The 15,043-nt window shown below is 42.6% G+C and overlaps 1 protein-coding gene across 3 annotated transcripts in view; it reads right to left on the bottom strand.

Moving 5' to 3' along the window:
- Positions 1-15,043, bottom strand: part of LOC108029068 (protein outspread) — an 83,705-nt gene that overhangs the window by 32,847 nt on the left and 35,815 nt on the right. For 2 of the 3 annotated variants that reach the window (XM_050885098.1, XM_050885099.1), the window contains exons 2-3: positions 9,464-9,490; positions 5,568-5,648 (exon numbers count right to left, since the gene is read on the bottom strand). In XM_050885098.1, the coding sequence (XP_050741055.1) occupies positions 5,568-5,648; positions 9,464-9,490 (108 nt within the window). The remainder of the gene's footprint in view (positions 1-5,567; positions 5,649-9,463; positions 9,491-15,043) is intronic. The other variant, XM_017101139.3, reaches the window with a different exon arrangement.

Consider the following 15,043-nt stretch of genomic DNA (forward strand, 5'->3'; position numbering starts at 1 on the left):
ATGGGGTCTCAGTGTCATGTTCACTTGCCTCATTTAGTTTAATTATGACTTTGAAAAAATCTAGTTTGTGTATATATAATTTAAGTTAAGTTAATTTTTTAAGTTTAACTTGACATTCTTAAGAACTAATGAAAGAATATAAGGGTACTATAGCCGTTTTTAATTCTTATATCTTTGATCTGTTCTGTAGAATACATTTTCTTACAGTGTGCAAATCTGCAATATGCATCTCGTACTCATATGCAAGCCAAGGTCGGATTCAGTTCCGTTCAACTGCAGTTGCAGCAAAATCAGCAGCAGCAAAGGCAGCATCGACAACAGCCGATTGCAGTTTATGGAAAAGAGTTTAGCCAGCCAAGATTTATTGGCATGTTATTCTAATTGCTATTTATTGGCGGTGGGAGATGGCAGAGCAGCTGCCGCGCTGTCTGACAGTCAGTCATTCAGTTAGTCATTCCTTTCAATCGCTCATGCAGCCATTCTCAGGTTGGCAGGCCGTCAAGTGTGCAAATTAGTTTGTTTGGTTTGGTTTTTATGCATGTGCTTAACCCACTTGTGCGCCGTGTGCTCAGAATTGATCGCCACAAAACTGCATAACTGCTGAATATTTGCCAAGTGTCTAATAAAATTATTATTTATGTTTGCAAAGAGTTGGCTTATCTTAAAAGAGATTAATGTACAGCAAAAAAATTATTTTTATTTTCAAAAATATTTCAGGTTGCTTACAATTATAAAATTGCCTAAAAAATGTTTCATTTATCTTTTCAAAGGACTAACTTTTTTGAAAACATTTTTCATTTATAATATTTTGTGGCATATTATTCCATTAAATATTAAATAAATGTTTTGATTGTTTTTATTACCCCTTAATTAAATTAACCTTGTTATTCATTACTACACTATTAACAACTTTGAAATAGTTTGTGTGATGTAAGCTTTTCGTGATTTCATGCCGTCCCATGTGGCTCATTAACACCCAATTAACAGGCCCATAAAATTGAGGCAACTTCTTTGGGCTCGCAGCATCGTGATCGATTTGTTTAGAGGTGATCGATCGTTATTTCTCCCAGCCCAGACTGCATACTCATTAGTTCTGGATTACAGATCTCCCGCCCATTCATCCGCATCACCCACAGTCTCACCGGCAATTCATTTCCACTTCCAGCCCATTTCGATGCGAACGCCCACAATCGAACGACTGCAATCCGAGGCGAACTTAACCGATAGTCTCCATTCCTATCACCCGATAATTGCGACTAATGAATTTGCTTACGTGTAGACAATTTTCTGTTAATATTCTAATTTGTTTCCCTCACCTCAGAGCCCCTTCCTCTCTCTCTTGTAATTAGTTTCGAGAGGAAATTACAAACGACTACGCACGCAGTGGGCGTAGAGCTAAAAATCGAAAAAAGTAGTTCCGAGCCTCCATCGAGCTCTGGAAAGATACGGTTTAGAAAGAGAACGGTCGGGCATCGTAAAATCTTGAATGCCTATTTTTATAGCGGATTCTCTCGGCTATCAAAATGCCATAAACCGAGTCTGGGTCTCTCTAGGCCCGACCGCAAATCGCGGCCATTACCGCTAGAGAAACCAAATTAATATGCAGCATTTCGTGTAATTCGCCCACCAAGCCAAAACACTTCCTTAATAAAGCCCAGGGAGACCGACCGCCGGGCCGGCTAATGCGTGCATAATTTTTAATAAATATTTTTCAAGATCCCCAGCTGCAGCAGCTGTACGGCTCTACGGCTCTGCCGCTCTATAGCTCCACAGAGTGGGACTGCCCGCGGAGGCAGGCCGAAAATGCTTCCTGGTTTAATTAATAAAGCCCCCAGGAGGGGAGAGGAGTCTCCTGGCCGACTTGTCAATCAACAACATTTCAGAGCCCCATGACCGTGATGATTGTGATTATCAATTTCATTATCAGACCCTGGCTCGAGATCAACCCGAGGCAAACACTTCCGTTTTAGAAGGGGCTCCTCCTGCTCAAGGAGCAGGTCCATTGAACTCTCCCGTCCTCCCCTCGAGCGTCCCCGCCCCACAGCCTCCTCACGCAAGAGTCGTCATTATGAAAATATTTCCCCAGCAAAAGCTTATCGGCTGCTGCTCAGCCAGCGCTTATGTTGCCCACGTGTCCGTCTGTCCCTCTGTTCCTCTGTCTCTCGGCTCTGGAGCAGGTTTTCCTTTCTGGAAATTATGCACTTTGTATGCAGAAAAGTTGGCGAGGCGATAAAAATCTGCATAATTCCGAGCCGTAAGTTTATTGCCGTTTCCTAGGGAGAAAGATGCTCGCCGGGTCTTGGGCCCAGATAGCTGGCAAGAGAGGGAAAAAGGCCGGAGTTTTCCCCCATTTCGCTCGCCTGCCCTTTCATAATCGTAATCAATATTAAGTTATATGATAAATTATCGGATACCAAATTGCAGCATTTAACTTGTCAAAGGAAATTATCGGAAATTATGCTAAAAAGGGTCTCAGCGGCAGGCGCGGTGAAATTGCTTTCGGAACTCCAGACGCTTAACTTAACTGTCGATTTGTCTTAAGGGTTACGAGACCGATCGAGGGTATTGGACCAGACCGATCTTGAACCAGTTTTAGTTACCACAAGATGGGGATAATATATCTTAATTGATTTGTTTAATACTAAAAGGGGACTTGTAAAGAGTGATTTAAGTCCCATACTTGCAATGATTAAGATGTCTTAAGTCAGTTATTCATTTGTGGAATCAGCTTTCTCCAGTAGCCTCAGGATTTGGTCTTAAAAAAGGCTTTATCAGGCTACCACCCACCAAGGCCCTGGAAATCTAATCAAAAAACCATGGTGAACATGACCTGCTAGACACCTTGAGGCCTCCCCATCAAGTTCAGGTGCATGGCCCGCTATCCCAATAATGTTCAAACAAAAAAGTGCCAATGCAAGAAGTCGAGACAATAAGAAATTGGCTGCACCTGCAATCGTTGTGGGGTCGGAAATCAGGGGAGGTACTGTTCACTCTTGGGCTGCAGAGCACGTAATTGCCCCACTGGTGGCAGTGCTATATAATGGGCACATTATGGCGGCAGGAAAGGGAGCAGGCAGCGGTTCTTTGTGGGTAACCCAGAGCCCATGGCTGTGGATTTGCTGAAGGCCGGGAAAGGGGCACCACTTGATGACTGCTCGGCTGAGATAAAGAACCGATGGTCGAGGGAGATAGGTCCCGAGATGCCGGGAAAGCTAGGCAACCTGATACATGGGCCTTTAGTGAAATGGAAATTGAGTGGCGCATTACCATAGAGAGGCCCATTTGGTCTGAGATATTAAGTTACTTCCTGAAAAGTAAGGCGTTGGCTTTAATGAACAAACATCACTATTTTTAAATACTTTAGAAGTCTCATCTTCTTTTGCCTTAATTGGCCTAAAACTCACAAAATTTCTTTTCAAACCATTTAAGTAATAATAAAAATCGTAGTCAAATTTGCTTCATTAATTCAATTATTTTGCACATTCGCCAAAAGAAAGTCACCGCGGACACTGGCTGGTTTGCTTAAACTTATTTCCTTCCCGTTCGCCAGAGACCACAATTAGCGCCGCCCTCGATTCAAGACACTTGATGACTGCCTTTCCCGCCCGTTGGATCTGAGTGCTTTTCCAGAGCTAGCACAACTGCTCTCGGCAGAAAACAACATCCGGTTTGCGAGCCACGAGACTGCGACTTCAGCTGCGACTGCTTCTGCACAAATGTTAATTAAATACCTGTCCATCTATTAAAAAACATACGTAAATTTATGTTGTTAACAAGGAAGTGCGCTCTGCGCATGCGCACACTTTTATTATTATCATCAGCATCGCTGTCTCTGGCCGACTGTTGGTCGGACGTCGGGCTCGGACGTCGCTCAGCACAAATCAGAGGAGGCTGGGCAGAGTGGCCACCATTTCTACGTGTCCGGCCCACCTGCCGCCTCCTGCACAGCCCCCGAACCACCTGTAACTGTTTGCAGCCATTTGCATATGTCGCCGAACGTTTGCGTTGCGGTTTTAACGATGCGCTGCTGTCGCCACGTCGCTACGTCATTCGCTAATTGGTCGAGATACAAATCGCCACGAGAGAGTGAAGTGACGACGTCGCAGGCCCAGTCCGAAACCGAGCCGAGGCCCGAGTTCCCGGTCCCAGGAAGAGGATGAGGATGTGGTAGAGGCGTTGCCGGTATTGGCCGTCAGCTGTTGCCCCTGCGGGTGCTGTTAGCTGTGCTGAAGGCACTGCGAGAAATATCTTACAAATAGTGTGCTCCAGGTAGGACTCCTAACTTTGAATTTATATCACTCATACGCACTGTTGCCTCTGATCGGGCACATCTTAATTTAACATATGACATATCAAATTTTTTAATTCCTTTTTTCAAATATTAATTAAAGCCAAATCGAAAAGTTGATAAGGTTATACATTGACAAAGACGTGGTCTTTTGTGCAATCTCGAACTGGCCCACTAGTCGTATGAGTAACTGAGTAAATGTAATAAGAAATGAGAAATCAAAATTTTTAAGGTTTTGTAAATATTTTGCATTCAAATTCTAAGAAAAAAGTACCTCCTAGTTCGATCTGGAAATTCGTGAATTTCATACCTATTTCAATTACTTATGTAGAAATGTCAGCAATTTACTTCTTTGTTTAGGAAAATAAATAAATATTATAAACAAATGGTTTTGGATGAAGTCTTGAATGAAAAGCAGTATTTGCTGAATTACGCATAGATTTTTCTAAGTGCATCAAGTGTCAAGCTGTCATCATTACCTAGCTGTATCTCCTCCTTCGTGTCACCTTTCCCCCGGCCAACAGCCTGCGGCACTTTCTTCGCCAACCGTCCAAAAACAAATCGGTGGCTGTGGTGCGTCGCCAGATGCTGTCAAATATTTGCTCAAGTGTTTCTGCTTTTCGCACCACCCCGTCAACGCCGCCGCGTCGCCACCCATGGCAGCCCCACTCCCGCTAGCTAACCCCGTCCCAAGCCCCCTCCAAGACCCCTCTCAGTGGACACGGCTGGCAATTTGCTTTATGGGATTTACTTGTAGTGGGGATAGGCGGTTTGGCATTTTTGGGAAAGTGGACATCGGAAATTTGGTTAGCCTTAATGCATTCAAGGTGTGATTTTTTCTCTTCGCATGCCCCCAAACGAACTGGTTCGCCGAGCTAGGAACTCTTGGGATGAGGATCTCTCTAAGCAGTCAGTTTGTTTGAGAGCCGTGAAGATGAAGTGCTGCACTTGCGGCGGTCATTGGGTTCACCGTGTGTCAGATATGGATCTTGGCTGTTATTCTTGAACTAGTTTTAAATGGGTTTTGTATTCAGTTGGGTAGGAAAAAATTGGGTGATTCGAGTTGCGTTAAAGATATTCATTTAAGTCTATTTATAGAGAACGGGCTTTCTAATAAACTGAAACACGTAAGTCTTTAGTTCAAACGATGAATTCATAGCATCCCTTTGTTTGGCTTAATATGACTACTTCATTAATAGCAATTTTAAAGAACGAAAAACCTTGCAAAATTTAAAGATGTCATAAATATGTCAAAACCAATATTGTCATTTGAACTTACCTTTGTTCTGTACAACGGATTGCTGAAGTCCCAATCTGGCGCCACAAACAGATATCCGCATTTGGAGACCTTTCGCGAAGCCTAAGGAGAGGTCGAAAGAGAAATATGTTAATGGGTTTGATAAACAAAAGTGTCGCATAAGCCTAATAAACACATTTCAATACTGATTTGTTATGGAATATAAATTACATAATTTTGGCTCGAAAGTCTAGTGAGTTATGAATATATTTTCTAGCCATTCGATAACGTATGCTCAATAAATTACCGGGAATGTGTAATCTTAATTAGCAAAACAAATTTATTTGGAAACCACATTGGCGAAAAATAAACGAAAAGAAAACGATCAGAGCTATCATATCTCGCTTATCTCAGGAACGGAAAAAAGCAAATTCAAATGTATTTTTAATTAAAAAATGACAAAATTTTCTTAGCCTCTTTTGTTTGGGGCTTCTTATCGCGCACGTGTTACGTTAACTACTCCGTAACCCGGTTTATACACACAGTCATATGGTTTCTACCAAGCTATTCGTCTAAGCCATGACTAATGTTAATGACGCGCGCCAATTCAACTGTCTGCGTGGTATTTGGCTCTTATTTCTAGTTTTGGGGGTGAGAGCAAATAAAATAAATTACAAGTAGAAACAACTACAAAACCAGACCACTTGGCTGCCACACATTGGTTTCATGGGGTTTCGGGGGGTCGCGGCCTTTGCACACCTCCACGGGCACTATGGGCCGGAGCAGGCGAACAATAAGCGACAATTGGGCCGCATTTAAAGTGGATTTCAGTCGTTAGTCGCGCCCGCCATTAGCTGCCGTCGGTTTTTGGTCTCGGATTGTTTTGGTCTGGTTTCGGTGGGTGTAAAGTCGTACATATACTTTTTTCGATTTGACAAAGCCGCAAACGAGGGTGCCAGTTGGGGGATAGGGCTAGCGCAGTGCCCCTCCAATTGAACCCAACTAGTTCAGTTTTTTTAATTTGAGACAACTCCAACGGTGGCCTAAGGTCGTCAGTAAGCGGCTAATTAAAGAAAGTGAGACAGTCTTAAATGGTACAGCTATTTCTAAATCGATAATTACTGAGAAACTATGTTTTTATAAAATTCTGCAAGCTAATTTTCATAAAATATAAGACACAAAAAGGAATTCATACAAATTTGTTTATATACAAGTAGTCTTTTAAAAAGAATGGCTTTCTTAAAATGGTAATAATTATCATTATATAATCATCAACTTTATTAAAACAAATCTATTTTTGGTCAAAAAATTTGATTCATGATATGGAAAACTAAGTATTAAATTTAGTAAGAATATTTGGTGAAATGTTTTACTAAGAATGAGCAATAATCTACTTTAAGGTATTAAATATCCCTAAAAAATTATAACTCTTCTTTAATGTTTATTTCGAATCAAAAATATCAATGAATTCCATACAAGTTGTTACTCCAGCCACATTTCAAACGAACCACCAATTAAGTCACCTCTAGCAAATGACCAAGGCAACCCAAAAATTGCCTGGGATCCCGATTTTTGACTCGATCCCGTGCGACCCCGATCATGTCTTGTAAGCTGACACCATAAAATGTTAACAAAACAATAAAATGGGAAAACGAAAACCGAAAACAGAAAACCAAAACCCAAAGCCCAAAAACGAAATGTGTAATTCGGTAGTGCCCGGCCACTCACTCGCCCCCAAAACTATCCTATCCCACAACTTAACAAAGTTGGTCGGATGGAAAATATACCTCCCACTCCTCTGCCGCGGAGGTCTAATCGAGCTGCTCTATATACATATATTTTTGCCATTTTTTTTTGGGGTCTCCGGCTGCCAGGCTTGCAATTACGCTGGCTAATTTTATTTATCTGGTTTGTGTTTTCTTATATCTTTTTTCCTTGGCATTTTATGATATTCTCTGGGCCGGCTGCTGGATGTTGACGGTGGTGGGTCGTTTAAATGCGCCATTAACATTGATTTATGTGAAAAGTCGCACGTTTGTATTCAAATAACTAGGGGAGAGAGAATGAGTGAGAGACCTGCGAGCTGCAAGTTGCAAGCTGCAACAGTTGCTGCAACAGTAGCCGCAATTGCAGTTGCAGTTGCGACTTGCAGCTGCTGTCAGCCTTTCATCAGGTTAAGTCAGTCGACACGTTTTCCACATAAATTTCAATGGGTCCGAGAAGTTAAGTGACAGAAATAGGTTCGGGTTTAGTGGGTAGGTAGCACCTTCTAGCGACCCGTTTTGCGATCGCTGCCCGGCTCACACGATCACCAAATTGCGATCTACTTTTTGTCACAACGTTGCTGCGGCCGCCGCTAAACTGTGCGACGTGTGAGGACCGCGATGGGTCCGCTGGTAAGGGGTTCCGAAAATACCGTTGGCTACTCGTAATACCCGACCACGTAGACCGAGTCCGCGGACAGTCGGACACTCCGACATAAATTATCAATGCCAGCCTGGCCGCTGTTTCGGTTGTTCGCAAAACAGAAAAAACTTATGCGAGATCTACTGGCAAAAAGTAGGCAAAATTCGTGACTAAATGAGTCACAATTGTCTTCCAAATTGTGCGAACTGTTTTTCATCTACGCTGCCCCCCAGAAGAGTTGATCAAATACAAGGAAAAAGAACCTCCGCTTATATGGATGATGGCATACCCTCAGTAAATACTTTTAATAATTGTTTAGCAATGGGAAAAATGTTCGTTTCTCCTAAGGCCATTCATGCACTAAGGTTAAGATAAACAATTAACTCATGCTATTACAAGAAGACTTGGAGATGATGAGATGGATACATTATATTATACAAATAGATTTCTTATAAATAGATCTTTTCTTAGGAAGTTAGGTACTTTCTCGTTTTCACAAACCAGCACATAAAACCTAGGCAAACTAATTCCTTTAAAGGCTTTAATGTTCCTAACCCAATGAACTCATTCCTCTTGTCTTATTAGTATTATATGGGACGTTATAGTTTTCTCGACCCTATAATTTAAAGTCTTAGCTAACTCTTCTCAAGTGTATGCTGCGTTTCATTATTCAGGAGCCAACTTCGAGGCCTCAACCCAACCCAACTTCTGTTTTTAGGGTATTTCAAATCAAAACCAAGCCACATGCTGAATATTTATGCATCGCGCATGTCGCGGCTGACACACAAATGGGAGATTTTCAACGAAATGGGGCGTAGTAAGGGGGTACCGAAGGGGGTCTTGGGGCTGCGCGTGCAGAATTTTGAGTGAGTCGCTGGGATGAAGGGCGTGGCAACGCCCCCGGGCCCTGGCTAATGAAGCAAAGTGCGCCGTGCAAATGTGGACCGACTGAGTCGCATAAAAAGCCCAACTGATTGATCGCGCCGAGTGAGTAATTCAGCCGCAAATACGAATGCTAATGACAAATCAAAAGGCTGTGACTACTGAGAACTGGGTATTTGGTGGGCTTTAATGCGAGGTTTTTGGGTAAATTGTTTTCAAATTACTCCTAATTGAAACCATTGCCCATTACAAGGTTTTGGGTGAAACTATAATTATTTAATTAAGTTGTTTATAGGTTTGATTTTCCTGAATTCGTTAACAATTTTAATCCTTATGTTAGTATTACTATATGGTAAATACGAAAAACAACAATAATAAATTCCAGTGAGAAGTGGTATACTACAAAGAAGAATGACAAAAAGTTACATATATGCATATCTATGAGTGTATTCCAATTAAAAACTAAAAACCACAACGAGAATTCCTGGTGGGAATACAACCCGTGCTATTAACGAAATAAATCACTACAGAAAACACTCGATATGAAGTCATGCAATCACAATTATGTATGACAGACAGGGCAACGAGACCAGGGGCGATCGGGGATCTTAGCTCATACTTATCCGCAATATATGCAGTCTTATACTTACTGGTTCTGCCAGATTCGACGAGGTTCGCTATTGCGCAAGCGTGCAAGATACGAATAGAGAATGCATTCGGTTAGTTGGGGAATTAAATAGTTATAGAGGGGCAAAGAGGGGGAGGTGGGAAAGAACCAAATGACTCAATTAGCAGCGGGGAAGATGGCTCAGATGGGGCTGATGCATTTTGACATTTAGCCACATTCGAGATGACATTCAAGGGGCTCGCGATGAGGCCGGGCCCCAGCTTACCCAGCTGCAGCCAAATGAATTTAAATTGCATGAGACCGACTTGTTTTCGATTTAATTTGATAAGAAACCCGCGGCATAGTCGCATACTTATGACTGTGAAATGTCAAATCAAAAGTCACGTTTTTCACTCACTGCCAAGCGGGCTGATTTATTGGCAGCAGTCGGGGCTATTAACTGAATCGCACCGCTGGCCATAAATCGGCTTCGAGCCCGAGAGTGGTGGAAAATTTCACTTTTGCTGCCGCAGCGGCTAATAAGCCAAAAACCGATTGACAAATAAACAATTTGTGGCATCCCCTCCACAGATCACATATCACATACTGTATATCCATCTATCTGTATCTATCCCAGTGTATCGTGTTTAGTTAGTGAGGCGCACGCACACGTGGATCATGTCCGAGTCCGAGTCAAAGTCAAGTCAAGTCCCAAACAACTTCGGGCTGGAGTGGAAAGTTGTTTGCAGCTTCAATCTCTTGAATCTCGTCGAATCTCTTGGGCTTTTAACTCAATTTCAGCCTGCTTTGGCTGGGGCTTTGGCTTCGGCTGCCAGCTCTGTTTGTTTACTTATTTTTGTTTATTTATACATGTGTATTTTCAATCTCGCCATTGCAGTTGTTGTTTCGCTCCGAGTTTCTAAGTTGCGGCTTAATAGGCAACATCCATCGGACCAACATCCTCAACCACAACAAAACAGAGGAGCAACAACAGCCGACTAAATCATCATTAGCCACCACATCCATCCAGTTGGCAAAGAGATGGCAACAGGTTTCTTTGAACGAACCAGCTTGCTATGAACAATTTTTGCCTTTCTGGCTACTAATTTCTGCCAAAGTTATCAAATAGTTTTTTTAATTTAAATTACCATTCAATGAATTGAGACACGTGCAAGCTACAAGTTATTCTTCACAAGATTAATGTTCTTTAATCATAAACAATCAAACAGGCTTTCTTGCAGAGTTTATTATTTGTTGTTCAACCTTTCAATGAACTTCGTGGAATTTCAATCACTTCCGCAAAACTCCAGCCGATATGCTAATGTAATTAAAATTCCCTGAACTGCGGCGACAACAAATAAATGCAGAAACCACTGAACAATTCCCAAGCCCCAAAATTCTCGAGAAAACGAAAGGGAATTTCCTCTCGAAAATGCTTTTGTATGGGACATGAAAATTACAGGCCATCAATTCTTATAATTGAACCATCACATTGTAGAGTGGATGAGGTCCGCCGAAGTCTGGGTCTTTGTCATACAGTCGTACCTTGAGGAAAGTAAGTGGGCCAGCGATCGAGAAAAACGAGATTGAGTGAGACAATTGAAATTACTTGGCCATCAATGAATGAAAACGATTTACCAGAAACAGTGTTTTTCCGGTTATAAATCGTATCAATCAATCGATGGGGAGGTTTCGGAGGAGCATAATTAATGTGTGAGAACAACTTTCTTCGCTGACCATGAATAGCAGCGCCTCGGTGGCTCGGAGTCCGGCTGAAATAAAAATGAAAGTGGCCCCGACTTGCTGGCCCAAAGGGCCGTCGCCGATCTTAGGCCCGATTAAGCGAATGACGGCTAATCTCGTCTCATTCATAACTATAAGTATATACGATGTGCCCTTACCCACCACGCATGACAGCCCCTCGACATGAAATATGATTAATAAGTTTCGCACGATTATTAAGGCCCCCAGACCCCGATCGAAGGAAAAGAAGAAAGTGGTTTGCGATCAGCCGAGACGCAGGTTGACTGACTCCACGAGGGTAGGGACAAGGGTGAATGCCACGGGCATATTTACATGCACATTTGTGGGTAAGCTTTATAGTACGGGCGCCGTCAGAGGTAAACAGAAGGAAGGTAAAAATACCATACCATACTAAGCCATTCAAAAGTTTGTTGAACTGAAGAGCGCAAAAGATATCAAAAATAGATTTATATGTCTTCGTTGTTAAATGTATTTTAAAACACAGTATTTTATTTTGTGCAAAGGTGTATAAATACGATATCAGAGGGTTTCCATTTTAACAGATGATATAGGGGCTCATATTAAGAGATCCATTAAGAGTTGCGGTACCAAACACCCGAACCACCTTTGACAACTCATTCAAGGGTATGGAAAATCGAAAGTACAAAAGAAATCGAAAGCGAAACTGCGCCACACAGACGAAGCTTGGACAGAAACAGAGAGACCGAACATCAAGTGCAACAAGCCGATGAACCGTCGAGCCGGGAGGGGGGCCGCTCTGCGGGGGGAGTGGGGAGGAGGGGTCGCAGTGGCGTGGAGTGCCAGGGAGCAGGGGGCCGAGTGGCAAGTGCATGGCACGGCGTGGCATGAAAATATGGTGTGCTGTGGCACTGGGTAGCAAGTGTGACTGACCAGCAGCCGAGAGGAACTGCAGTTGGAAATGAAAGCGAATGTCGTCGTTTTAGCGGTTGTGCGGCGCTGCCTGGGTGCACTGAGGAAAATAGTTATATTTTATAAAAAATTGTACTTTAGGAAATAACAAAAAAGAAGTTTCAAGTCTTGGAAAGCATCGGAAAATACAAACGACATTTTTCAAGAGCTAGGATGGGTCACAAGTTTAATAATTATAGGAAAGGATGGATGTTAAATGAAAATGTATGTTACAATTATTTCTTAGCAAAAAGTATGAGATACTTTTTCAAAATTGAGTTATGATAAGAAAAACTATTCAGCGGAATCGTATACAAATCCATAGATCCATAAATTGAGTGGTACAAAGACAAGTTTTTCTTGTTCAATCCTAAGTTCCTAAAATCATCAGTTCCACTGGGGACTTAAAATCTAAAAAGTTGGTCTATCAAATTTTCCTCAGTGCACTCGCTTGATCATCGCCTGCGGTGCGCGGTCGCGCTTCAAGCTCCATTTACGAAAAAAGCGGATCGAAGCGAGGGCCAAAGAGATACTCGCTCGACCATCGGACCGGGGGCCTGCGAGGGGTCCGACATACTGTCTGTTTGTTTGTCCGCCTGTCTGGCGGTCCGCTCCGATCCGATCCGGAACCGCTGGCAGCGATCGAATCCGATTCGAGGCGAGGCGACGTATCCCCACGGCCAACATCCGACCAGTTCTGCATCGCATGCCAAGAATTTCGCCTGCATTGCCCAGCTAGAGTGGGAAAGTTCGGGGTCCCATCGGCGGCTTCGGAGTTATTAACATAACACAATATTGACTTGGATGGGCGTTCGACGCCAGACCATTGTGTAATATTTAAGAAAAACAAAACCGAAAAAGAAATATTGGAAACTTCGGTTTCTTCCGCCTCTCTTCTGAGCCTCTTTCTTTCCCCAGTTTCACTTTCGTTGGCCGATCTCTGTGGGAAGTGCATGTGCATCATGCTGAGTGGGAATGGAGTCGCATCGGATGAGATCACCTGCCCGGGTGACATCGTTTAGGCCCGGTAATTAGTCACCATTATGGAGTGGAGAAAGGGAGAGCTTAAGAGGCGGAAGGGGTATTGGGTAGGGCCTACCAACCAAGAAAGTAAGGTACTAGTCCAAAGACTTGATAAATACCTAATATATTTATAAAAACTTTATAAGACGTTATATTATCCCCCCTCATGGATGCCAAAGTATATTTCTAAGCCTTCAGTTCATTGTGCAATCAATCTAATTGCCATTTCCGTCGATTTTCACATTACTGCAACCTCAATAAAAGCGCAACCGCAAAATCAAATTACAAAGCCATAAGGCAGCAATTAGAGCCCAGATTACAATTGCCCAGAAAAAGGAAACCTACGGCAGACCAAACTAATTAAAACTCCACGGGTAACTCGTAAAAGCCGAGCCAAACAAGCCATAAAGCAGTGAATTAAATAAATGATATAAAAATCTAGTCATCCCGGCGATGATGGTGACCGCACACAAAGGCGGAAAACGCAATCCTTGACGCTGTGTTTTCTCCGATGAGCTGTTGTCTAAGAAATTACAATAGAAAAACTGTCAGAAATTGATTTCCAAAAAAGGGGAAAACGACGCACGGGCGGCCACGAGCAGCAAAAAATTACAAAACAATAGTTTAGAGGCAACATTTCACTTTCAATGGAACTAAGGTGCAGAGGTTGAGAAGGGCGGCGAGGAGGAGGCCTTTTTATTGGTAGCTTCATCATCTTTCGCATCTGGATTTGGAGAGACTTCTGCGTGGATGGATGTGGCTGTGGATGTGGATGCTGCTGCTCGGCGGCTGCCTCTTCATTTGAAAGCTCGGCATTTGAAATCGACGTCCGATGGTGGAAAATCGTGCACATGAATTTCAGTAAGTAAAAGTAAAAATCACCTTCAACGCTTTGGCTTCTTGTGTGCCGCAGCAGCATATGTTTGCATTTGATTGTGTTTCTTTTTCTCTTTTTGCCGCACCGATACGAGTATGTAGTTTTTATTTTTATTTTTATTGCCGCACATGAGTTTGCAAGATGCCGGGGCCCGGGATGGGGACTGGGACTGGGACTCAAACTCAACTCCACTCCGACTTTTGGGCGATAGACATCGCGAATACATATATACCGGCTCGCACAGGTCGTGTCTGGCAATCCGACTTCACGATGGGGCAGACGGTATTACAATTCATTTAGAAATGCATTTAAAAATACATAAAGCACTCAAGGCCTCGGCGGGGCGAGGTGGGGAAATGGGCAGTGGCAAATGAAAATGAAAGCGAAAAGAATGCGAAAATGAAATGGAAAGTTTTCGCCATGCCATGATGCATCATATGTGCAGGAAAACTGGTAAGACTTGCTCCTGAAAATCGCTTAGCCTTTATATAAGGTACTTCGAAAAAGTTTCAGTTTTAAATTCAGTAGTTTTACTATTATCAGAAAATGATCCTAATACATATTTTACTTTAATGTTGCAATATTTCTCTCATAAATTTATTGATCTTAAAATGGGCACACAATTTAAATAATAACAGTGTCCGAAAAATGTTATGAAATACTTACGAGAACCGCTACTGGCTGTGGGTTTTGAAACCTCCAATAGCAAATCGAATTTAAAGACCCACAGCCATTTCATATCACACCAAAGCGCCGCTAACAGATTTCCCAACTTTTCAAAATGCATGCAATTATATGCAATTGCAGTGTGGCCAGCTTATTTAGTTATGCACAGGACAATCAAGATTTCCCCCATCACTTGCCGCTGGTTACATTACCAATCAACAGCAATCATCGTTATTTATGAGAGTTGCACAACGATGATCTGTAAGAAAACATGGAAAAGAGCCAAGACCCAAAATAAGGGGGTCCGAAGGACCACCTGGATGGATTGTCTTTAGGTATCCCAAAATTAATCATCCGTCCGATTTCAAGGAATGGACGCGATGA

Source organism: Drosophila biarmipes, chromosome 2L, assembly GCF_025231255.1.
Source record: "Drosophila biarmipes strain raj3 chromosome 2L, RU_DBia_V1.1, whole genome shotgun sequence".
Taxonomy (NCBI): Eukaryota; Metazoa; Arthropoda; class Insecta; order Diptera; family Drosophilidae; genus Drosophila; species Drosophila biarmipes.